This window comes from Aristolochia californica, unplaced genomic scaffold, assembly GCF_029961685.1.
Source record: "Aristolochia californica isolate CCGP_79_NKW_82.1479 unplaced genomic scaffold, dmAriCali1.0.hap1 SCAF_5, whole genome shotgun sequence".
NCBI lineage: Eukaryota > Viridiplantae > Streptophyta > Magnoliopsida > Piperales > Aristolochiaceae > Aristolochia > Aristolochia californica.
The window spans coordinates 5,645,204-5,671,451 of record NW_027182214.1 but is presented as its reverse complement, the minus strand read 5'-3'; the positions used below and the strand labels follow the sequence as shown (position 1 = coordinate 5,671,451).

At 37.2% G+C, this 26,248-nt stretch overlaps 4 protein-coding genes and 2 pseudogenes across 4 annotated transcripts; 2 read left to right on the top strand and 4 right to left on the bottom strand.

The window, feature by feature from the left end:
* Positions 1-1,438: 1,438 nt before the first annotated feature.
* On the top strand, positions 1,439-3,738 carry LOC137965146 (uncharacterized mitochondrial protein AtMg00810-like). Its single transcript, XM_068811535.1, has 4 exons — positions 1,439-1,865; positions 2,040-2,287; positions 3,313-3,358; positions 3,593-3,738. Exons 1-4 carry the CDS (start codon positions 1,439-1,441, stop codon positions 3,736-3,738), a joined length of 867 nt encoding a protein of 288 aa, XP_068667636.1.
* On the bottom strand, positions 3,404-5,688 carry LOC137965145 (protein IQ-DOMAIN 33-like; annotated as a pseudogene).
* Positions 5,132-7,025, bottom strand: LOC137966150 (uncharacterized). Its single transcript, XM_068812678.1, has 3 exons — positions 6,452-7,025; positions 5,562-5,809; positions 5,132-5,217 (listed from the first exon to the last, which is right to left on the bottom strand). The coding sequence occupies exon 1, from the start codon at positions 6,840-6,842 to the stop codon at positions 6,504-6,506; it is 339 nt and encodes a 112-aa protein (XP_068668779.1). The 5' UTR covers positions 6,843-7,025; the 3' UTR covers positions 5,132-5,217; positions 5,562-5,809; positions 6,452-6,503.
* Positions 7,026-17,001: 9,976 nt separating this feature from the next.
* Positions 17,002-17,640, bottom strand: LOC137965143 (agamous-like MADS-box protein AGL70). Its single transcript, XM_068811534.1, has one exon. The coding sequence runs from the start codon at positions 17,638-17,640 to the stop codon at positions 17,002-17,004; it is 639 nt and encodes a 212-aa protein (XP_068667635.1).
* A 1,139-nt stretch (positions 17,641-18,779) lies between these two features.
* On the top strand, positions 18,780-20,505 carry LOC137965142 (protein IQ-DOMAIN 33-like; annotated as a pseudogene).
* A 3,798-nt stretch (positions 20,506-24,303) lies between these two features.
* LOC137965141 (uncharacterized mitochondrial protein AtMg00810-like) lies at positions 24,304-25,053 on the bottom strand. Its single transcript, XM_068811533.1, has one exon. The coding sequence runs from the start codon at positions 25,051-25,053 to the stop codon at positions 24,304-24,306; it is 750 nt and encodes a 249-aa protein (XP_068667634.1).
* Positions 25,054-26,248: the final 1,195 nt, after the last annotated feature.

The window sequence follows — 26,248 nt, the reverse complement described above, 5'->3', positions numbered from 1 at the left end:
GTCTGAGGGTACTATTCATCAGTTGTCTTGTCCTTATACACCTCAGCAGAATGGTGTTGCAGAACGTAAACATCATCATCTTGTTGAAACCGCTCGCTCTTGAATGCTCCATGCCTCTATCCCTTCTGATTTTTTGGGGGAAGCCCTTCATACTGCCACATATTTGATTAATCGTATTCCTTCATTTGTTTCTGGCAGTATCTCCCCTTTTGAACGGTTGTATGGTGTTCGTCCTACCTATGAACACTTGTGTGTCTTTCGTTGTGCATGCTTTGTCTTATTACCCCCTTCCTATCGCACTAAATTGTTTGCCAAATTTGTATTATGTGTGTTTCTTGGTTATGGTTTTGGTTAAAAAGGATACCGATGTTACCATCCTGAGTCTGGTAGACTTTTTGTTTCTCGCAATGTTAAGTTCTTGGAATAGGTCTGTTACTTTCGGATTCCCTTGTCTACTCCTAGTTTGCATGATACAAAATTGTTACACATTGATCCCTTTTTATCTGATGAGCCCCATGATGACGAGTTAATGACTCACCATCCGTCCACTGATTCACCCCTCCGTCCGGAGGTTTCCTCTAGTCTACCTTCACAACAGTCACATGCAGGCACTGACTTACCTTCTCCCATGGCTTCTCTCCCTCTCGACTCTCTGGACTCTGGTGATCCACCCCTCGCGTTTCCACTCATGTCCGATGTCCCCCTCAGAGGTATTGTCCATCTTCATATTTGTTCTCTTCCCCTGATTTGACCTTTTTGTCTAAGATTCACTCTTTAGTTGAGCCTAAGTCATACAAGGAAGCTGCATCCGATGCAAATTGGCGACAAGCCATTTAATGATGAGCTCACTGCCCTGCACCAAATAGGTACCTGGGAGTTGGTTCAACTTCCTCCAGGTAAGCATGCTATTGGTTGTAAATGGATTTTCAAAATCAAAACTCAATCTGATAGAACAGTTGAACGATACAAAGCTCGGTTAGTTGCTAAAGGATTCTCACAAACTAAAGGCTTTGATTATGATGAGACTTTTGCTCATGTTGCTCAAATGAAGACCATTCGTACCTTGATTTCTATTGCAGCAGTTCAAAAATGGCATCTTCATCAACTGGATATTAAAAATGCTTTTTTAAATGGTGATTTGACCGAGGAGGTATATATGCGGCCACCACCAGGCCTTCCTCATCCTGTTGGTTATGTTTGCCATCTTCAACGGGCTTTATCTGGTCTCAAACAGGTTCCTCGCGCTTGGTTTGCGAAGTTCAGTTCCTCCATGATTCGTCTTGGCTTTGTTGCTTCAAACTATGATTCTGCCATGTTCATTCGTAAAAGTGTTGTGGGGCATATTGTGGTCCTTCTATATGTTGATGATATGATTGTGGCTGGTGATGATGAAGATGACATTGCAGACCTTAAACAACAACTTCATTCTCTCTTTTAAATGAAGGATCTTGGATATTTACGGTATTTTTTGGGTATTGAAGTTGCCTATTCTCCAGAAGGTTATATTTTGTCTCAATCACAATACATCTCTGAAGTGATCAATCGAGCAGGATTGACAGATGATCGGATTATGGACTCTCCCATTGAAGTTAATCATCGCCTTAGCCCTACTGATGGTGAATTGTTGTCTGATGTTACCCGATACAGAGAGGTAGTTGGGTCCCTGGTTTACGTGACGGTCACCTGTCCTAATATTACCTATGTTGTTCATGTGGTTAGTCAATTTGCTTCTGCCTCTCGTATCACTCATTGGGCAGTTGTTCTCCGTATCTTATGTTACTTACGTGGCACTGTGCATCATGGCTTACTTTTGTCTTCCACCTCTGATTTGGTTCTCACTGGTTATTCTGATGCTGGTTGGGCTGGTGATCCGACAGATTGAAAATCGACTACTGGGTATTGTATCTTCCTTGGTAATTCTTTGGTGGCTTGGAAGAGTACGAAACAATCCATTGTCTCTTCCTCTTCTGCCGAGGTAGAATATCGGGCTATGGCAACCATTGCTGCTGAGTTAATTTGATTTCACCGCTTACTTGAAGAACTTGGCTTTCCTCAACTGTCTGCTACCCCTATGTTTTGTGATAATCAAAGTGCCATTCAGATTGTCAAGAATCTTGTTTTTCATGAGCGTACGAAGCATATTGAGATTGATTGTCATTTTGTGTGGCATCACTATTTACATGGCTCTCTCACCTTGCCCCATGTTTCCTCCACATCTCAACTTGCTGATGTCTTCACCAAATCGCATACAACTCCTCGTTTTCATCATCTCATAAGCAAACTTATGGTACTTGCCCCTTCATAAGTTTGAGGGGGGGTGTTAATGTAAATTTGTGTATGTAAAGGGGCATACTTGTCTTTTTCGTTTGTCCAAGGGTATACTTGTAAATTCCCCTTTTCCTCTTCCTTTTCGAATAGGGTTTCTGATGAACCCATCAGCTACTTTATATTTTTCGAGATTCTGAGTTTCATAAGGAAAAACTCTCTGAAATCAGAGAGATTTACATGATTTGTTTAAAATGAAATTATTTAAACATGTTTCAAAATAATAAATAATTTTAACATTTTTTAATTTATAAATAATTTTTATAAATATTTAGTTACTTAACATAATTTATCAATATAAATGATAAAAATTAATTAATTTTACAATATCCGCATTTTTAGTTTTTTAATAGCCAAATTCTCTCTCACAAATATGAAATCAAATAAATTGTTAAAATCCTAAATTTATATAAATAAAAAAGAGGTTATTTTACATAAAGTTACTATGATAGATTTAATTTTTATAAGATAAACTAAGATAAATTTTAACTTTTTTAAACTAATAAATAAATACATTAAATTTAGATTTTTTAATTTAATTAAATATATAAATTAAGAGTACCGTGAGCTCTTTCTAGCGTACGAAAGCGTAAAATTCATAAAAGCACTTTGAATCAAAAGGCACATGCAGATAAAAATAAAATCTTAGTTTATTTTAGATAGTTTGATTTGTTTAAATTAATAAATAATTTTAACAAGTTTTAAATTTATTAATTTTTATAAATAATTAGTTATTTAAAACGATTAATCAATATAAATGAAAAAAAAAATCTTAATTTTATAATATCCGTATTTTTAATTTTTTAATAGCTAAATTCTCTCTCACAAATTTGAAATCAAATATATTGTTAAAATCCTTAATTTATATAAATAAAAAAATATTGTTAAAATTACTTAATTTACTAGGTGCAGCTAATGTCATTAGGAGTATATGACCATCTTAGGCGCTCGTCCACACAATTAATCTTAGGATTTCACTGTGAATAGTTCGTGAAAGAACCCAAAAGTCTCCAAGAAATGGTAAATGCAGATGGTTTCTACTTATTTAAACAGACCTTTCTCAAGATTCAATCCCCCATCATTTCGTATTAAAGGGTAAGAAGCACTGGTTAGCAATTCTTCCTTCCTTGAATTAACTTCTTAAGCTCAATATTTTTAACATCTATCAGTAAATGGAGTACTAAAGAGATCTAGTTTGCTTCTGTCCTGAGATGCATCAACATAAGTCCAGACATATCTTATACACTGATTAATAACTGATTTCCAGGAAAGCAGATGAAGGGACTCACCAACAACATGTTTTGTCATAATCTTTCATGGAGAGTCAGTGAGTATACTGTATTAAGTGATATTGACTTCAGTAGAGACACTCCAGCAACCATTCGATGCAAATATAAGTTTGTCAAAGTATAATATGTGAGAACCAAGGAGTGCAGCTACTGTACCTTGGTTGGCGCTGTTGTGTGTTGGCAACTTGGCACTGTCTTTCGTCTTGACACAGTTCTTGCTGCTTTGAGCCTGTTTGTACAGTGGTCCATGTCCATCATTACTGGTTTCTCCATTTACTATCACACCATCCAGTCCAACTGTTATTTCATTGGATCCGCAGCTCTCCTTTTCTTCTCCTCCCACATCATCTTTCTTCTTGGTATTGAAGGAAGCTTGATGACTGTAGTGAGTTGCTTCTTAGATCTTCAACAGAGGATTCTGGCTGGCAGGTTGCCATCCACCTCTCTAACCAGCTCCATCCCCAAGTTGGGTTGCCTGGAGTCTGATTGGGCTTGTTTCTTTTTGGATGTACAGGTTCTTAGCTGTCAACAAGTAGAACATTTGGATACTTGAGTCTTTACTCCGAACATACAGGAATTAGAGTCGATAAGTCGAAAATAAACAGATCAGTGTCCTTGAGAAACCTAGACTTACCTGTTGTGAAAATGCATAAGCCAATGCTCTCTCACGCCTTGTTGTTGCCTCCTGCCTGTGTTGGATTCTTAACTTTGCTATATTGCTACTCACTGTGCTGTCGTTCCATTCTTCCTTTGCATGGCATCATTCAAGGTGAACAATTTTTCTAAAAATTCAATTTTCTTTTCGTTCATTTGTTTTTGACAATCACGCTAGTCTGAGTTGAAATACCAATTCCAAACAAGTTATATAATTCTATCAGCTTTCAAGTATTTTACCATCTGCTATTCTGGGCCTTAAATCTATTAGATTGAACTAACTCTTACTCAATTGGTCATCTTCTCCTACCTGTTAATTTATTACGTATTGGATATAAATAAAAAAATTCTATTAGACAGAACTATTCGATGGAGACAATTCCAAGTTATGGCTACTTCTAGAGTGGCAATTTCAAAAGTACCATCAGCTTACCTATCGGCAGTTCCTATCTGTTAGATCCCAATATATGTGTTGACAACTTGTTTATATGCCTACTACAGAAATCAGATTTCTCATTTCCTAGTATGATTGCTTATGTTATGAGTTCACTTCAATTTACCCAAGTATTATTTAAGAGGAATAGAGACTGAACTTTTCATAATTAAATGATAGTTTTACATGTGGTTCGACAAAATTTTGATGTCATACTATGAAATATACATGCAGAACTTTCCCTTTAAGGTCTCAAGCAGGCAGTGTAGTTTCAATTTACATGTACATGTCAGTTTCAAGTGAGAAGAGTTGGCATGTGTAATACCTTCTGCTTGGAGATTTGGGTTTTGGACTTCTGATGTACTCGAGGATGAAAAGGGGCAGTTTCATGTATTTTTCAGTTGAAGCACCAGTTTCGACTTCAACTGATGTGCCTCCAGACTCGGTGAATGGTTTGCTTTCTTCACTACTCTCCCTTTTACAGAACCCTCTGGTTTCTTGGAACTGACGCCTGGCCTGATAGAAAGACAGCAGCAAAATGGCTTTTCAGAATCACCCAAGTAAAGTCACTAAAAAGAAACCCTTGACTTGAAAATCCAACAAGATCAGTTAGCCTCATTGTGGATAGGTGAAACTCTGAAAGTCTTGAGTCAGCCACTTCTTAAGGGCATGCCTCTTGATGTTAGACCATCAGAATTTCTTTTCCAAGAGGCTATTTCTTTCAGCATGACTGTCAACCAATTGCCCAATTTAAGAATCATGCTGCATAATTTCTATTGGATTACATCATTTATGATGCTAATACCTAGATGGCTTTTGTAGCTATTAGTAGATACAATGTTTAGGAAGCATAAGCAAACCAGAATGCCGACTGGATAACTATAGCTGCATCATCTTTCTGTGAGCATCATGCTTGGTTGACGTCTTCTCTTTCTGTAATTTGTTCTTCATAAGATTCAGACTGTATTTCTTGATGAATTTCTTCATCCTTTATTGGCTCTGTTGTGAGTTGCCTCGGAACTCCTTACAGAAGCAGAATCCTCCCCTGCAAGAACTGAATTTACTTCGTCCACTCCCAACTCTTCTTGTCCATCGCAATGCTCTTAATCTGCTAAAATCAAATAAATATCACTCTATTTAACATAAAAATGTGCCAAGTAACAAAGTCTACAATGTCAGAAAATCTTCGGTCATATGAAGTCAAAAACTACAGAAACAGGACAAATGCTCCAAAAGTTCGGTATAGACCTCACAGTTAGAAACAGCCGGATGATTAAATTCTTGACTCATTTTCGTAAGATTTACCGGGCAAAACTACACAAAAATGCGACTCTTCTTACAGCCATACGGTTTAACTTGCTGAAACCGTTGTATTTCAAAACCGTTGTGTCTGTTAGGACAGCAAAGACGATAATTACCTGGATTCAGTTTATGCCCCGAGATTACGATTACAACCCTGAGATTATTAAAACCAAATCTCTTGTGCAAGATCCCGTCAGTTATTATCCGGATTTTATCAACGGTTTCAAGCTACTGCAAGACAACTCATTTCCTACTGCCTTCCTAGATTTTTTATCACACAAAATATATGAAATAAACGGTAAAGAAATCAGTTGATCTGCTATGTTATTTCTTTAACAGAGAGAAATTTTCAGCGAGAGCAGAGAAAGAAAAAAAGTTAAAGAATGGGGATGGGAAAGAGAAAGCTGGAGATGAAGAAGATTGAGAATCGACAAGCTTTGCAAGTCACCTTCTCCAAGCGGAAGAAGGGACTGTTCAAGAAAGCTGAGCAACTCTCCCTTCTAACCGGCGCTTCCGTCTTCGTCGTTGCCTTCTCTCCCGCCGGCAGGCCCTTTGTCTTCGGAGACGAGGGTTTGTTGCAGCGCTATCTCGAAGGCGAGACGAACATCCCAAAGGCGGTGGAAGACGAAGATCCCTTTGTCTCCTTGGACAACATCGACTTGGAGCAATGCACCCTTGATGAGCTCGAGCTTTTGATCGCCAATATGCAGGAGGAAGAAGCCACGATACTGGAGCTCGCGGACGAATTGAATGCGACCATGCCGGCCTCTGGGCAGCAGTTGACGTTGGAGGCTGCACCTGCTGCTGTAATTGACGGAGTGGAGGCTACCCAACTGCATCAGGATCTTGAGATATTTCTTATGGACACCGAAGAAGAAGGAAATACCTCGTCCGAGATTTCGCTACCATCGGAAGATTTCTTTAATGATTTGCCGCCACTGGATGTCTCCGACGAAGATTTCTTTAATGATTTGCCGCCACTGGATGTCTCCGACGAAGATTTCTTTAATGATTTGCCGCCACTGGATGTCTCCGACTACTACCTGGATTCATTCCTGCGTTGATGTTGGGTTTTTTTAATTTTTATACTGTTTGGTTGCTCACCATTTCTGGGTTCAGGCACTGTATTTCTGCTGTTTCACACGTTTGGTTTTTTATTATGTAGAAGATGATTCTAATTAATTGACTCCCAAAACTCTCTTTGGGATTGAATAATAATTCTTGCTCATTTTCACCCTTTGCTTCTCTTTACTGCATTTACTTCATGGCTGCTTGTGTATTGGGAGTGGATGTAGGTTTCTATAAATTTGTTGCCCGTTAGGAGACTAAGAAGAGATGTAAATTAGTTTATATTTTTCTTATATCAAAGGTAGAAGACGATTATTAACCCTAAAACCTGTCCAAAAACCTAAAGTACAACACTAGAAATTGAATCAAAATGGACACCAGAATTAATCGACATATCTTGCACAAATTAAAACTTGTATAGGTACTGGGAAAGATTAATCTTGCTGACTAATAACTTGTGGGCAGTCCTCTTCTACATAATTGCACATTTTATTTATTTTATTCACTTTAGGTCTAACAAATAAAGATTAATTAATCTCTATGCATTTCTTAGTAGTAGTGCTGCGTATCTAGGCAATACATGTATCACTGCAGTGTCTATGTATTCATTAACTGGTTGACCAGAAGAAATCATGTAGCCATCCTTGAATTTCATGGATTTGGCACGATGGGCACCTCACCATCGCAGTTGTAAAAAATTGACGTTTTTCTCATTTCAGACGTGTTAGAAAATATACCATAAATTGCTGAAAATATAGGAGATAGAGTTTCCATCATCCGGACATCAAACTTGACAAATGGTTAATTAGTGGTTGCATTAGTCTAGAAAAACAAATGTCATTCTAAACATATTGTTATTTCATTAAAAAAATTTTATTTTGAAAGACTATATATCTATCTATTTCTAGCTATATATCCATATTATCTAATCTAATATATACGTTAATGGAACAGGGTCAAGTTTTCCTCATAAACTAGCCGAGATGGCAAATGCTCCCTGCCCCCTCAACCTCTTAAACAAACGAGAGTCGAAAGATAAGAGGAAGAGAAACTCGTAGAGAAAATCGATATTGTTAGATGGAAATCCATATTTTGGCACTATCTTCCTCCAAGAATCTCGATGCATGTCCAAAGGTGAATGAGGACTTTTACAGTAGAACGCTCTATGGAGGAGCAAATGAAGATAAAGACATCTCATGATATCAGTAATCCTCAATCCCCTTTAATTCTGGTAGCATATGCCAAATATTTTGCTAGCTGCTAGGATTTTTTCGATCGAGGCGTGCAATCAAGCAAGCTCGTGCAATTCGATTTTTGCCTAACTGATAGATGCTATATTCTGACATGAGAACTAAGTTAATTATAATAGAATAACCTTTATAATTGTGTTATATTTCATTGGTTCAAGGTTTATTTCTTCCTGAAATGCTTTTTATAGATTTAATTATGGAATTTCAGGAGAATTATGGTGGAGAAGGAGATATTTACCAAAATGCCCTTAGTGAAATGGAGATGATTTTTAGGTCAAATCGTTTTAAAATAAACAAGATGGTATTTAAAGCAAAAGTGGGGCGTCGAAAGAGGAGGTCAAAAGGGGACTCGAGAGGGGGGACCCGAGAGGGGAGCGTGAAAGGAAAATAGAAACAGAGTATCGAAAAACAGAGGAGCACCGTCGACCGAAACAGGGGAGGTCCCGAGAGGAGTTCCCCACCGCCGTTCGCCGGGCCAATAGCTTTCGCCGCGCCACTGTGGTTCACCACCGTCCACCGCCGTCCAGCAACCGAGAACAAACCCGAGGAGAGCTCGAGAGAGTCTCCGTCGAGGTGAGTTCGACAATAGTCGCTCGCCAGGCCGAGAAGAGATCCGAGAGGGCTTCTCCGGTGCAACTTCCGCTTTCTGACCATCCTCCGGCGTCGATTACGTATTTCCGACCATTCCCGGAGCTATTCCGACTCCAACCGAGACTCGAGAGAGCCGGTTAGAGAACGTCAGCTCTATTTCGCTCTTCGCCGGATGTTCCCTCCATCTGTCGGCTTCCAACCTTCGTCGCCGGCGTCGTCTCCACCTCCGGCCACTCACTCTTGCCAACCTGAAGCCATTGATTTCTGGAAATTACAGCACCCGTGAGAACGAGTTGCTGCCCGAGCGAGAGGAGGAAGAAGGGGAGTAATTCGTCATTATTGAATTTAATTTTTCATATAGTTTGAACTTAGGTTTTGAATGTTAATTGAATCTGATTTGATAATTAAGGTTTATTTAAGATTTGTTTTCTTGATATTTGATTAAATTAGCTAATTAAGGTAAGATTATAATTGAGGTTGGATTTTGGTATTTTAATCCGATTTCTGTCTTTAACTCTAGGCGCCCGAGAGGGGCTAGATGCAAGGATTGAGAATCCAGATTCGTGGTTACGTGGCGCTCGAGAGAGGCACGAATCACGATAAAATCCAAAGTTGATAATTTTAGCATCATCACAATAGGAAATTGATTCTCTGCATTCTATTGTAATCTGTCATTAACTCTAGGCGCCCGAGAGGGGCTAGACGCAAGGATTGAGAAATCGGATTCGTGATTATGTGGCGCTCGAGAGAGGCACAAATCACGGTAAAATCCAGAGTTGACGTTTCTTGTTGTGCAAGTAGTTAATTAGATTATTGTTTGATAATTTAGGATATAATTAGTGTTTAGTTCAAATTAATTCATCATATTTGGTTAGGCTAGTTGACTGAAGAATACACAAAATTCAATCCTCCCTGTGGATATGACCCTCGCTTACCGCTAAATTACATGAACGATTCGTACGCTTGCGAGGTATTAAAGCCGATGTAACTAAATTCTACATCAAGTTTTTGGCGCCGTTGCCGGGGAGGCACGTATTAAGTGTATTTCTTTGTTCTCCATGGTCTTAGGTTAGATTTATTTTTATTTTATTTTATTATTTTATTATTTTGTTATTTTATTATTTTTATTTTTATTTTTATTTTTATTTTTATTTTTTATTTTTTATTTTTTTTTGCTTTCATAATTTTAGCTTGATGATTTTTTTTTATGGAATTATTTTTATTTCTTCTAGTTAGTTCATATTTTTAGTAGTGAGTTTGTTAGCTTAATTTGATAGTTCGTTTTGTTTCTTTTTGTGTTTTTATGCACGGGCGCCGCTCCCTAGGTGGACCATTAGCTCCCTTTGTTGAAAAGGTAAAACAGATTTGTAGGAAAACACCCGAAGTCAAAGTAGGAGCTACCATGGCCAATCAGGGTGAACCATTACAGTTACCTGCGGTAGGGAAGCTAAGTTCCAGGTGGTCTGGTCCATTTGAGGTCACACAGATGTTTCCTCATGGCGCTATTGAGATCCGCAATCACGGAAACGGGTCGGTCTTCAAAGTTAACAGTCAGAGGCTCAAACCGTATCTTGAGAATTCATCTTGAATGCGTCAGAGTCTTGCTTACGACTATAAACTTAGCACATTGTGGGCAATCCCCACGTTTCTATCCCTTTGTACATTAAAGTTTTATTTTTTTTATTTTTTTATTTTTTTGGTTTATTCATACTCTCTTGCCGGCTGAGAGCATAAATGGTTCCGGTAGTCGATGACCAGACTTTTGGTCCCTAATTTGAGAGGTCTGTACTCAAACAACAGTTCTGGGATTGACCAGTTCGATCTTGAAGTATTGAATGAAAACCTTATGGTGAGTAACTTAAGGACTTGTGTTCAGCGCGTGATTCCTGCTGCCTTCAGTGGCCATTCACACGAAGATTTCTTCAAAAGTGTGATGTGGGATAGCGGTTTCATCTACGGATGATTACCTACGGGTACGGCTGATACGAGTAAACCTTCTTCGAGGGAGACTATGTATCATTCCTGGGGGTCTTTATTGACTTTTCAGTATTATTGTTGATGACCAAACACATATGGTCCCACCTATGGATTTAGGAGCCCTGAGGGAGCTTAACCCTCACCCTGTTGGAGTATAACTAGCTCCGGGAATGGTCGGTAATACGTAACCGACGCCGGAGGATGGTCGGAAAGCGGAAGTTGCACCGAAGAAGCCCTCTCGGATCTCTTGTCGGCCTGGCGAGTGACTATTGTCGAACTCACCTCGACGGAGACTCTCTCGAGCACTCCTCGGGTTTGTTCTCGGTTGCTGGACGGCGGTGGACGACGGTGGCGCGGTGAAAGCTATTGGCCCGGCGAACGGCGGTGGGGAACTCCTCTTGGGTCCTCCCTATTTCGGTCGACGGTGCTCCTCTGTTTTTCGATACTCTGTTTCTGTTTTCCTTTCACGCTCCCCTCTCAGGTCCCCTTTCGATCTCCTCTTTCGACGCCCCCCTTTTGCTTTAAATACCATCTTGTTTATTTTAAAACGATTTGACCTAAAAATCATCTCCATTTCACTAAGGGCATTTTGGTAAATATCTCCTTCTCCACCATAATTCTCCTGAAATTCCATAATTAAATCTATAAAAAGCATTTCAGGAAGAAATAAACCTTAAAAACAATGAAATATAATTCAGGAGAGAAAAATATGCAATATCGATAGTGATTAATGCCAAATTCAATAAATGCTCATTTCATTTGAAAACCGATAAATAACCACCTATAACACAATTATAAAGGTTATTCTATTATAATTAACTTAGTTCTCATGTCAGAATATAGCATCTATCACACTCCCAAACCTAAATCTTGCTAGTCCCTAGCGAAATAACAATCGAACCAAAATTAAGCCTAGGAAAACAAAATGCCACTTTCGTAGGGAGCACGATTGCATTTAGCACATGCAACAAGCCGTTAAACCCCTACTCTGCAGTAGTGGACGAGTTATGTCTCGTGAGGGTTTGCATGGAATTTACCCACAAAATTCATCTAAATCAATAATATAAAAAGAAAAAATGAAGAACATTTACTCCTCATTAGCATATGACTAACACTTAGTATCGTAAAATATCTGAAAATCATATGAGATCTTGCGAAATTTGAAAACCTGTGTAAAATATAGTCTATTATCAATCCAAATACACTCATTGTTACTCCACTTGAACCAATGTGACCCATAAACTATTACTTCAACAGAACAAAGAGGCAACAAGTAACAATAAAATCCTGGTCACATCACAATTAAGAGAAAATAGTAGAGTAAGCCTGTTGTCTAACAATCTCACAGAAGAAATATACCAATTTCAGTCTTGACGTGCAACTTCTTTCAAATAATTCATCATCAAAGTTAAGGAAACTCATTGCTTCCAGATTTAAAACCATTTTACGCTATTACCAGCGTAAATTTTTTGTTTCACTGAATACTTTTGGTATTACCACCATTTTGTATTCGTCTTCACTGCACATGCACTCATTTTTAAGTAACCGACTGTTTCCATGCATGTCCCTGGGTTTACCCAGGTTGTTTCTGAAGTTATCTGTCTTTTGCAAGCAAGAGCATTTCCATTTGCATTCATACGTTACAACAAGGAATTTCACTGAGGTATAAAAAAGATTGAGTTCAAACAGGCATACAAGACTATTCAGACTAACATAGATCAACACTAGATTTACATGTTCTCTTTTGCAACTAAGTGCCAAGTCTAATGCAATAGTAAGTTATCCCACTGAATTCTCATGAATCACAACAAATGATATCAGATTTCTAATAGGCATATTCTACACAAATTTACGAAAATTTTTGAAACAAATTTGAACAACTTATTTTAACTCTACTAATGTTAACCACATACTAAGAGGAGTAATTTGAAAACCGGGAACAGAAATCAAAAGAAAATTATTGCTAAGACATAAAAGAGTCGTTTCTCCTCCCCCCCCCCCCCCCCCAAACCTAAACCTGACATTGTCCTCAATGGGGAAAAGTTAAAACACTATAACGACTACAAAAATAAAAAAATAAAAAAATAAAAAAATAAAAAAAATAAAAAAAATAACAACTTAGCTAGTTATACTCCAACAGGGTGAGGGTTAAGCTCCCTCAGGGCTCCTAAATCCATAGGTGGGACCATATGTGTTTGGTCATCAACAATAATACCGAAAAGTCAATAAAGACCCCTAGGAATGATACATAGTCTCCCTCGAAGAAGGTTTACTCGTATCAGCCGTACCCGTAGGTAATCATCCGTAGATGAAACCGCTATCCCACATCACACTTTTGAAGAAATCTTCGTGTGAATGGCCACTGAAGGCAGCAGGAATCACGCGCTGAACACAAGTCCTTAAGTTACTCACCATAAGGTTTTCATTCAATACTTCAAGATCGAACTGGTCAATCCCAGAACTGTTGTTTGGGTACAGACCTCTCAAATTAGGGACCAAAAGTCTGGTCATCGACTACCGGAACCATTTATGCTCTCAGCCGGCAAGAGAGTATGAATAAACCAAAAAAATAAAAAAAATAAAAAAAATAAAACTTTAATGTACAAAGGGATAGAAACGTGGGGATTGCCCACAATGTGCTAAGTTTATAGTCGTAAGCAAGACTCTGACGCATTCAAGATGAATTCTCAAGATACGGTTTGAGCCTCTGACTGTTAACTTTGAAGACCGACCCGTTTCCGTGATTGCGGATCTCAATAGCGCCATGAGGAAACATCTGTGTGACCTCAAATGGACCAGACCACCTGGATCTTAGCTTCCCTACCGCAGGTAACTGTAATGGTTCACCCTGATTGGCCATGGTAGCTCCTACTTTGACTTCGGGTGTTTTCCTACAAATCTGTTCTACCTTTTCAACAAAGGGAGCTAATGGTCCACCTAGGGAGCGGCGCCCGTGCATAAAAACACAAAAAGAAACAAAACGAACTATCAAATTAAGCTAACAAACTCACTACTAAAAATATGAACTAACTAGAAGAAATAAAAATAATTCCATAAAAAAAAAATTACCAAGCTAAAATTATGAAAGCAAAAAAAAATAAAAAATAAAAAATAAAAAATAAAAATAAAAATAAAAATAAAAATAAAAATAATAAAATAATAAAATAATAAAATAATAAAATAAAATAAAAATAAATCTAACCTAAGACCATGGAGAACAAAGAAATACACTTAATACGTGCCTCCCCGGCAACGGCGCCAAAAACTTGATGTAGAATTTAGTTACATCGGCTTTAATACCTCGCAAGCGTACGAATCGTTCATGTAATTTAGCGGTAAGCGAGGGTCATATCCACAGGGAGGATTGAATTTTGTGTATTCTTCAGTCAACTAGCCTAACCAAATATGATGAATTAATTTGAACTAAACACTAATTATATCCTAAATTATCAAACAATAATCTAATTAACTACTTGCACAACAAGAAACGTCAACTCTGGATTTTACCGTGATTTGTGCCTCTCTCGAGCGCCACATAATCACGAATCCGATTTCTCAATCCTTGCGTCTAGCCCCTCTCGGGCGCCTAGAGTTAATGACTAAGATCGGATTACAATAGAATGCAGAGAATCAATTTCCTATTGTGATGATGCTAAAATTATCAACTTTGGATTTTATCGTGATTCGTGCCTCTCTCGAGCGCCACGTAACCACGAATCCGGATTCTCAATCCTTGCATCTAGCCCCTCTCGGGCGCCTAGAGTTAAAGACAGAAATCGGATTAAAATACCAAAATTCAACCTCAATTATAATCTTACCTTAATTAGCTAATTTAATCAAATATCAAGAAAACAAATCTTAAATAAACCTTAATTATCAAATCAGATTCAATTAACATTCAAAACCTAAGTTCAAACTATATGAAAAATTAAATTCAATAATGATGAATTACTCCCCTTCTTCCTCCTCTCGCTCGGGCAGCAACTCGTTCTCACGGGTGCTGCAATTTCCAGAAATCAATGGCTTCAGGTTGGCAAGAGTGAGTGGCCGGAGGTGGAGACAACGCCGGCGACGAAGGTTGGAAGCCGACGGATGGAGGGAACGTCCGGCGAAGAGCGAAACAGAGCTGACGTTCTCTAACCGGCTCTCTCGAGTCTCGGTTGGAGTCGGAATAGCTCCGGGAATGGTCGGAAATACGTAACCGACGCCGAAGGATGGTCAGAAAGCGAAAGTTGCACCGGAGAAGCCCTCTCGGATCTCTTCTCGGCCTGGCGAGCGACTATTGTCGAACTCACCTCGACGGAGACTCTCTCGAGCTCTCCTTGGGTTTGTTCTCGGTTGCTGGACGGCGGTGGACGGTGGTGGACGACGGTGGCGCGGCAAAAGCTATTGGCCCGGCGAACGGCGGTGGGGAACTCCTCTCGGGACCTCCCCTGTTTCGGTCGACGGTGCTCCTCTGTTTTTCGATACTCTGTTTCTATTTTCCTTTCACGCTCCCCTCTCGAGTCCCCTTTTGACCTCCTCTTTCGATGCCCCACTTTTGCTTTAAATACCATCTTGTTTATTTTAAAACGATTTGACCCAAAAATCATCTCCATTTTACTAAGGGCATTTTGGTAAATATCTCCTTCTCCACCATAATTCTCCTGAAATTCCATAATTAAATCTATAAAAAGTATTTCAGGAAGAAATAAACCTTGAAACAATGAAATATAACACAATTATAAAGGTTATTCTATTATAATTAACTTAGTTCTCATGTCAGAATATAGCATCTATCAGTTAGGCAAAAATCGAATTGCACGAGCTTGCTTGATTGCACGCCTCGATCGAAAAAATCCTAGGAGCTAGCAAAATATTTGGCATATGCTACCAAAATTAAAGGGGATTGAGGATTACTGATATCATGAGATGTCTTTATCTTCATTTGCTCCTCCATAGAGCGTTCTATTGTAAAAGTCCTCATTCACCTTTGGACATGCATCGAGATTCTTGGAGGAAGATAGTGCCAAAATATGGATTTCCATCTAACGATATCGATTTTCTCTACGAGTTTCTCTTCCTCTTATCTTTCGACTCTCGTTTGTTTAAGAGGTTGAGGGGGCAGGGAGCATTTGCCATCTCGGCTAGTTTATGAGGAAAACTTGACCCCTGTTCCATTAACGTATATATTAGATTAGATAATATGGATATATAGCTAGAAATAGATAGATATATAGTCTTTCAAAATAAAATTTTTTTAATGAAATAACAATATGTTTAGAACGACATTTGTTTTTCTAGACTAATGCAACCACTAATTAACCATTTGTCAAGTTTGATGTCCGGATGATGGAAACTCTATCTCCTATCTTTTCAGCAATTTATGGTATATTTTCTAACACGTCTGAAATGAGAAAAACGTCAATTTTTTACAACTGCGATGGTGAGGTGCCCATCGTGCCAAATCCATGAAATTCAAGGATGGCTACATGATTTCTTCTGGTCAACCAGTTAATGAATATATAGACACTGCAGTGATACATGTATTGCCTAGACACGTCAGCACTACTACTAAGAAATGCATAGAGATTAATTAATCTTTATTTGTTAGACCTAAAGTGAATAAAATAAATAAAATGTGCAATTATGTAGAAGAGGACTGCCCACAAGTTATTAGTCAGCAAGATTAATCTTTCCCAGTACCTATACAAGTTTTAATTTGTGCAAGATATGTCGATTAATTCTGGTGTCCATTTTGATTCAATTTCTAGTGTTGTACTTTAGGTTTTTGGACAGGTTTTAGGGTTAATAATCGTCTTCTACCTTTGATATAAGAAAAATATAAACTAATTTACATCTCTTCTTAGTCTCCTGACGGGCAACAAATTTATAGAAACCTACATCCACTCCCAATACACAAGCAGCCATGAAGTAAATACAGTAAAGAAGAAGCATAGGGTGAAAATGAGCAAGAATTATTATTCAATCCCAAAGAGAGTTTTGGGAGTCAATTAATTAGAATCATCTCTCTACATAATAAAAAACCAAACGTGTGAAACACCAGAAATACAGTGCCAGAACCCAGAAATGGCGAGCAACCAAACAGTATAAAAATTAAAAAAACCCAACATCAACGCAGGAATGAATCCAGGTAGTAGTCGGAGACATCCAGTGGCGGCAAATCATTAAAGAAATCTTCGTCGGAGACATCCAGTGGCGGCAAATCATTAAAGAAATCTTCCGATGGTAGCGAAATCTCGGACGAGGTATTTCCTTCTTCTTCGGTGTCCATAAGAAATATCTCAAGATCCTGATGCAGTTGGGTAGCCTCCACTCCGTCAATTACAGCAGCAGGTGCAGCCTCCAACGTCAACTGCTGCCCAGAGGCCGGCATGGTCGCATTCGATTCGTCCGCGAGCTCCAGTATCGTGGCTTCTTCCTCCTGCATATTGGCGATCAAAAGCTCGAGCTCATCAAGGGTGCATTGCTCCAAGTCGATGTTGTCCAAGGAGACAAAGGGATCTTCGTCTTCCACCGCCTTTGGGATGTTCGTCTCGCCTTCGAGATAGCGCTGCAACAAACCCTCGTCTCCGAAGACAAAGGGCCTGCCGGCGGGAGAGAAGGCAACGACGAAGACGGAAGCGCCGGTTAGAAGGGAGAGTTGCTCAGCTTTCTTGAACAGTCCCTTCTTCCGCTTGGAGAAGGTGACTTGCAAAGCTTGTCGATTCTCAATCTTCTTCATCTCCAGCTTTCTCTTTCCCATCCCCATTCTTTAACTTTTTTTCTTTCTCTGCTCTCGCTGAAAATTTCTCTCTGTTAAAGAAATAACATAGCAGATCAACTGATTTCTTTACCGTTTATTTCATATATTTTGTGTGATAAAAAATCTAGGAAGGCAGTAGGAAATGAGTTGTCTTGCAGTAGCTTGAAACCGTTGATAAAATCCGGATAATAACTGACGGGATCTTGCACAAGAGATTTGGTTTTAATAATCTCAGGGTTGTAATCGTAATCTCGGGGCATAAACTGAATCCAGGTAATTATCATCTTTGCTGTCCTAACAGACACAACGGTTTTGAAATACAACGGTTTCAGCAAGTTAAACCGTATGGCTGTAAGAAGAGTCGCATTTTTGTGTAGTTTTGCCCGGTAAATCTTACGAAAATGAGTCAAGAATTTAATCTTCCGGCTGTTTCTAACTGTGAGGTCTATACCGAACTTTTGGAGCATTTGTCCTGTTTCTGTAGTTTTTGTCTTCATATGACTGAAGATTTTCTGACATTGTAGACTTTGTTACTTGGCACATTTTTATGTTAAATAGAGTGATATTTATTTGATTTTAGCAGATTAAGAGCATTGCGATGGACAAGAAGAGTTGGGAGTGGACGAAGTAAATTCAGTTCTTGCAGGGGAGGATTCTGCTTCTGTAAGGAGTTCCGAGGCAACTCACAACAGAGCCAATAAAGGATGAAGAAATTCATCAAGAAATACAGTCTGAATCTTATGAAGAACAAATTACAGAAAGAGAAGACGTCAACCAAGCATGATGCTCACAGAAAGATGATGCAGCTATAGTTATCCAGTCGGCATTCTGGTTTGCTTATGCTTCCTAAACATTGTATCTACTAGTAGCTACAAAAGCCATCTAGGTATTAGCATCATAAATGATGTAATCCAATAGAAATTATGCAGCATGATTCTTAAATTGGGCAATTGGTTGACAGTCATGCTGAAAGAAATAGCCTCTTGGAAAAGAAATTCTGATGGTCTAACATCAAGAGGCATGCCCTTAAGAAGTGGCTGACTCAAGACTTTCAGAGTTTCACCTATCCACAATGAGGCTAACTGATCTTGTTGGATTTTCAAGTCAAGGGTTTCTTTTTAGTGACTTTACTTGGGTGATTCTGAAAAGCCATTTTGCTGCTGTCTTTCTATCAGGCCAGGCGTCAGTTCCAAGAAACCAGAAGGTTCTGTAAAAGGGAGAGTAGTGAAGAAAGCAAACCATTCACCGAGTCTGGAGGCACATCAGTTGAAGTCGAAACTGGTGCTTCAACTGAAAAATACATGAAACTGCCCCTTTTCATCCTCGAGTACATCAGAAGTCCAAAACCCAAATCTCCAAGCAGAAGGTATTACACATGCCAACTCTTCTCACTTGAAACTGACATGTACATGTAAATTGAAACTACACTGCCTGCTTGAGACCTTAAAGGGAAAGTTCTGCATGTATATTTCATAGTATGACATCAAAATTTTGTCGAACCACATGTAAAACTATCATTTAATTATGAAAAGTTCAGTCTCTATTCCTCTTAAATAATACTTGGGTAAATTGAAGTGAACTCATAACATAAGCAATCATACTAGGAAATGAGAAATCTGATTTCTGTAGTAGGCATATAAACAAGTTGTCAACACATATATTGGGATCTAACAGATAGGAACTGCCGATAGGTAAGCTGATGGTACTTTTGAAATTGCCACTCTAGAAGTAGCCATAACTTGGAATTGTCTCCATCGAATAGTTCTGTCTAATAGAATTTTTTTATTTATATCCAATACGTAATAAATTAACAGGTAGGAGAAGATGACCAGTTGAGTAAGAGTTAGTTCAATCTAATAGATTTAAGGCCCAGAATAGCAGATGGTAAAATACTTGAAAGCTGATAGAATTATATAACTTGTTTGGAATTGGTATTTCAACTCAGACTAGCGTGATTGTCAAAAACAAATGAACGAAAAGAAAATTGAATTTTTAGAAAAATTGTTCACCTTGAATGATGCCATGCAAAGGAAGAATGGAACGACAGCACAGTGAGTAGCAATATAGCAAAGTTAAGAATCCAACACAGGCAGGAGGCAACAACAAGGCGTGAGATAGCATTGGCTTATGCATTTTCACAACAGGTAAGTCTAGGTTTCTCAAGGACACTGATCTGTTTATTTTCGACTTATCGACTCTAATTCCTGTATGTTCAGAGTAAAGACTCAAGTATCCAAATGTTCTACTTGTTGACAGCTAAGAACCTGTACATCCAAAAAGAAACAAGCCCAATCAGACTCCAGGCAACCCAACTTGGGGATGGAGCTGGTTAGAGAGGTGGATGGCAACCTGCCAGCCAGAATCCTCTGTTGAAGATCTAAGAAGCAACTCACTACAGTCATCAAGCTTCATTCAATACCAAGAAGAAAGATGATGTGGGAGGAGAAGAAAAGGAGAGCTGCGGATCCAATGAAATAACAGTTGGACTGGATGGTGTGATAGTAAATGGAGAAACCAGTAATGATGGACATGGACCACTGTACAAACAGGCTCAAAGCAGCAAGAACTGTGTCAAGACGAAAGACAGTGCCAAGTTGCCAACACACAACAGCGCCAACCAAGGTACAGTAGCTGCACTCCTTGGTTCTCACATATTATACTTTGACAAACTTATATTTGCATCGAATGGTTGCTGGAGTGTCTCTACTGAAGTCAATATCACTTAATACAGTATACTCACTGACTCTCCATGAAAGATTATGACAAAACATGTTGTTGGTGAGTCCCTTCATCTGCTTTCCTGGAAATCAGTTATTAATCAGTGTATAAGATATGTCTGGACTTATGTTGATGCATCTCAGGACAGAAGCAAACTAGACGGGGCCATTTCATTAGATCTCTTTAGTACTCTATTTACTGATAGATGTTAAAAATATTGAGCTTAAGAAGTTAATTCAAGGAAGGAAGAATTGCTAACCAGTGCTTCTTACCCTTTAATACGAAATGATGGGGGATTGAATCTTGAGAAAGGTCTGTTTAAATAAGTAGAAACCATCTGCATTTACCATTTCTTGGAGACTTTTGGGTTCTTTCACTAACTATTCACAGTGAAATCCTAAGATTAATTGTGTGGACGAGCGCCGAAGATGGTCATATACTCTTAATGATATTAGCTGCACCTAGTAAATTAAGTAATTTTAACAATATTTTTTTATTTATATAAATTAAGGATTTTAACAATATATTTGATTTCAAATTTGTGAGAGAGAATTTAGTTATTAAAAAATTAAAAATACGGATATTATAAAATTAAGATTTTTTTTTTCATTTATATTGATTAATTATGTTAAATAACTAATTATTTATAAAAATTATTAATAAATTTAAAACATGTTAAAATTATTTTATTTTAAACAAATCAAACTATCTAAAATAAACTAAGATTTTATTTTTATCTGCATGTGCCTTTTGATTCAAAGTGCTTTTGTGAATTTTACGCTTTCGTACGCTAGAGAGAACTCTCGGTATTTTTAATTTATATATTTAATTAAATTAAAAAATTTTAATTTAATATATTTATTTATTAGTTTATAAAAGTTAAAATTTATCTTAGTTTATCTTATAAAAATTAAATCTATCAGAGTCATTTTCTGTAAAATAACTTATAATCTCAGGGTTGTAATCGTAATCTTGAGGCATAAATTGAATCCAGGTCACGACAACGCAATTATCATCTTTGTTGTCCTAACAGACACAATGGTTTTGAAATACAACGGTTTCGACTATTAACGATATTCGTATTTTAGCCATTATTTCCTTTCCTTGCTGATAAAATCTGGATCCTAAGGTTGTTATGTTTAGATAAAAATAAAATCTCGGGGTTATAAATTCTTTATTTTTAATGACTATTTTTTGAGTTAGAATTTAGATATTTTAAAGTAAAATTTTTATTAACATTTGGATATCATAAAAAAATTAAATATTTGTTTAATCGTTTTATTTTTATTTATTTAATAAAATAAATAATATTTATTTTTTATTATTTATTTATTAAAAAATTTTAAAAAATATTTTTGCTTAGTTAAATAAAACTATGGTATAAAATACCCTCTTTTTATTTAAATAAATTTATGATTTTGAATATTATATTTAAACTAGCATTTGCCATCTCAGCTAGTTTCTGAGAAAAACTTGACCCCTGCTCCATTAACGTATATATTAGATTAGACAATATGGATATATAGCTAGAAATAGATAGATATATAGTCTTTCAAAATAAAAAGGTTTTAACGAAATAACAATATGACCCTTGGTTTACTTTAGAATGACATTTGTTTTTCTAGACTAATGCAACCACTAATTAACCATTTGTCAAGTTTGATGTCCGGATGATGGAAACTCTATCTCCTATCTTTTCAGCAATTTATGGTATATTTTCTAACACGTCTGAAATGAGAAAAACGTCAATTTTTTACAACTGCGATGGTGAGGTGCCCATCGTGCCAAATCCATGAAATTCAAGGATGGCTACATGATTTCTTCTGGTCAACCAGTTAATGAATATATAGACACTGCAGTGATATATGTATTGCCTAGACACGTCAGCACTACTACTAAGAAATGCATAGAGATTAATTAATCTTTATTTGTTAGACCTAAAGTGAATAAAATAAATAAAATGTGCAATTATGTAGAAGAGGACTGCCCACAAGTTATTAGTCAGCAAGATTAATCTTTCCCAGTACCTATACAAGTTTTAATTTGTGCAAGATATGTCGATTAATTCTGGTGTCCATTTTGATTCAATTTCTAGTGTTGTACTTTAGGTTTTTGGACAGGTTTTAGGGTTAATAATCGTCTTCTACCTTTGATATAAGAAAAATATAAACTAATTTACATCTCTTCTTAGTCTCCTGACGGGCAACAAATTTATAGAAACCTACATCCACTCCCAATACACAAGCAGCCATGAAGTAAATGCAGTAAAGAAGAAGCATAGGGTGAAAATATGACAAAACATGTTGTTGGTGAGTCCCTTCATCTGCTTTCCTGGAAATCAGTTATTAATCAGTGTATAAGATATGTCTGGACTTATGTTGATGCATCTCAGGACAGAAGCAAACTAGACGGGGCCATTTCATTAGATCTCTTTAGTACTCTATTTACTGATAGAAGTTAAAAACATGTTAAAAAAATTTTATTTTAAACAAATGCAACTATCTAAAATAAACTAAGATTTTATTTTTATCTGCATGTGCCTTTTGATTCAAAGTGCTTTTGTGAATTTTACGCTTTCGTACGCTAGAGAGAACTCTCGGTACTCTTAATTTATATATTTAATTAAATTAAAAAATCTTAATTTAATAAATTTATTTATTAGTTTAAAAAATTTTAAATTTAACTTAGTTTATTTTATGTTAAATAAATTTATTAGAGTAATTTTATGTAAAATAACGATTTTTTTATTTAGATAAATTAAGGATTTTAACAATTTATTTGATTTCAAATTTGTGAGAGAGAATTTAGCTATGAAAAAATTAAAAATACGGGTATTATAAGAATAAGTAATTTTTATCATTTATATTGATAAATTATGTTAAGTAACTAATTATTTATAAAAATTATTAATAAATTAAAAACATGTTAATATTATTTCTTAATTTGAAACATGTTAAAATTATTTTATTTTAAACAAATTAAACTATCTAAAATAAACAAAGATTTTATTTTTATCTGCATGTGCCTTTTGATTCAAAGTGCTTTTATGAATTAACACTTTCGTACGCTAGAAAGAACTCTCGGTACTCTTAATTTATATATTTAATTAAATTAAAAAATCTAAATTTAATATATTTATTTATTAGTTTAAAAAAGTTAAAATTTATCTTAGTTTATCTTATAAAAATTAAATCTATCATAGTAACTTTATGTAAAATAACCTCTTTTTTATTTATATAAATTTAGGATTTTAACAATTTATTTGATTTCAAATTTGTGAGAGAGAATTCGGCTATTAAAAAACTAAAAATGCGGATATTGTAAAATTAATTAATTTTTATCATTTATATTGATAAATTATGTTAAGTAACTAAATATTTATAAAAATTATTTATAAATTAAAAACATGTTAAAATTATTTATTATTTTGAAACATGTTTAAATAATTGTATTTTAAACAAATCATGTAAATCTCTCTGATTTCAGAGAGTTTTTCCTTATGAAACTCAGAATCTCGAAAAATATAAAGTAGCTAATGGGTTCATCAGAAACCCTATTCGAAAATGAAGAGGAAAAGGGGAATTTACAAGTATACCCTTGGACAAACGAAAAAGACAAGTATGCCCCTTTACATACACATATTGACATTAACACCCCCCTTCAAACTTATAAAGGGGCAAGTACCATAAGTTTGCTTATGAGATGATGAAAACAAGGAGTTGTATGCGATTTGGTGAAGACATCAACAAGTTGAGATGTGGAGGAAATATGGGGCAAGGTGAGAGAGCCATGTAAATAGTGATGCCGCACAAAATGACAATCAATCTCAATATGCTTCGTACGCTAATGAAAAACAGGATTCTTGACAATCTGAATGGTACTTTGATTATCACAAAACATAGGGGTAGCAAATAGTTGAGGAAAACCAAGTTCTTCAAGTAAGCGGCGAAATCAAATTAACTCAACAGTAGTGGTTGCCATAGCCCGATATTCTACCTCGGCAGAAGAGCGAGAGACAATGGATTGTTTCGTACTCTTCCAAGCCACCAAAGAATTACCAAGGAAGATACAATACCCAGTAGTCGATTTTCGATCTGTCGGATCACCAGCCCAACCAGCATCAAAATAACCAGTGGGAACCAAATCAGAGGTGGAAGACAAAAGTAAGCCATGATGCACAGTGCCACGTAAGTAACGTAAGATACGGAGAACAACTGTCCAATGAGTGGTACGAGAGGCAGAAGCAAACTGACTAACCACATGAACAACATAGGTAATATTAGGACAGGTGACCATCAAGTAAACCAGGGACCCAACTACCTCTCTGTATCGGGTAACATCAGACAACAATTCACCATCTGTAGAGCTAAGGCGATGATTGACTTCAATGGGAGAGTCCATAATCCGATCATCTGTCAATCCTGCTCGACTGATCACTTCAGAGATGTATTTTGATTGAGACAAAATATAACCTTCTGGAGAATAGGCAACTTCAATACCCAAAAAATACCGTAAATATCCAAGATCCTTCATTTCAAAGAGAGAATGAAGTTGTTGTTTAAGGTTTGCAATGTCATCTTCATCATCACCAGTCACAATCATATCATCAACATATAGAAGGACCACAATATGCCCCACAACACTTTTACGAATGAACATGGCAGAATCATAGTTTGAAGCAACAAAGCCAAGATGAATCATGGAGGAACTGAACTTCACAAACCAAGCGCGAGGAGCCTGTTTGAGACCATATAAAGCCCGTCGAAGACGACAAACATAACCAACAGGATGAGGAAGGCCTGGTGTGGCCGCATATATACCTCCTCGGTCAAATCACCAATTAAAAAAGCATTTTTAATATCCAGTTGATGATGCCATTTTTGAACTGCTGCAATAGAAATCAAGGTACGAATGGTCTTCATTTGAGCAACAGGAGCAAAAGTCTCATCATAATCAAAGCCTTTAGTTTGTGAGAATCCTTTAGCAACTAACTGAGCTTTGTATCGCTCAAGTGTTCCATCAGATTGAGCTTTGATTTTGAAAATCCATTTACAACCAATAGCATGCTTACCTGGAGGAAGTTGAACCAACTCCCAGGTACCTATTTGGTGCAGGGCAGTGAGCTCATCATTAAATGGCTTGTTGCCAATTTGCATCGGATGCAGCTTCCTTGTATGACTTAGGCTCGAATCTTCGACCAAAAGGTCAAATCGGGGGAAGAGAACAAATATGAAGATGGACAATACCTCTGAGGGGGACGTCGGACACGAGTGGAAACGCGAGGGGTGGCAAGATGTGGATCACCAGAGTCCAGAGAGTCGAGAGGGAGAGACACCATGGGAGACGGTAAGTCAGTGCCTGCATGTGACTGTTGTGAAGGTAGACTAGAGGAAACCTCCGGACGGAGGGGTGAATCAGTGGACGGATGGTGAGTCATTAACTCGTCATCATGGGGCTCATCAGATAAAAAGGGATCAATGTGTAACAATTCTGTATCATGCAAACCAGGAGTAGACATGGGAATCCGAAAGTAACAGACTTGTTCCAAGAACTTAACATTGCGAGAAACAAAAAGTCTACCAGACTCAGGATGGTAACATCGGTATCCTTTTTGACCAAAACCATAACCAAGAAACACACATAATGCAGATTTGGCAAACAATTTAGTGTGATAGGAAGGGGGTAATAAGACAAAGCATGCACTACGAAAGACACGCAAGTGTTCATAGGTAGGACGAACACCATACAACCGTTCAAAAGGGGAGATACTGCCAAAAACAAATGAAGGAATACGATTAATCAAATATGTGGCAGTATGAAGGGCTTCCCCCAAAAATTCAGAAGGGATAGATGCATGGAGCAGTCAAGAGCGAGCGGTTTCAACAAGATGATGATG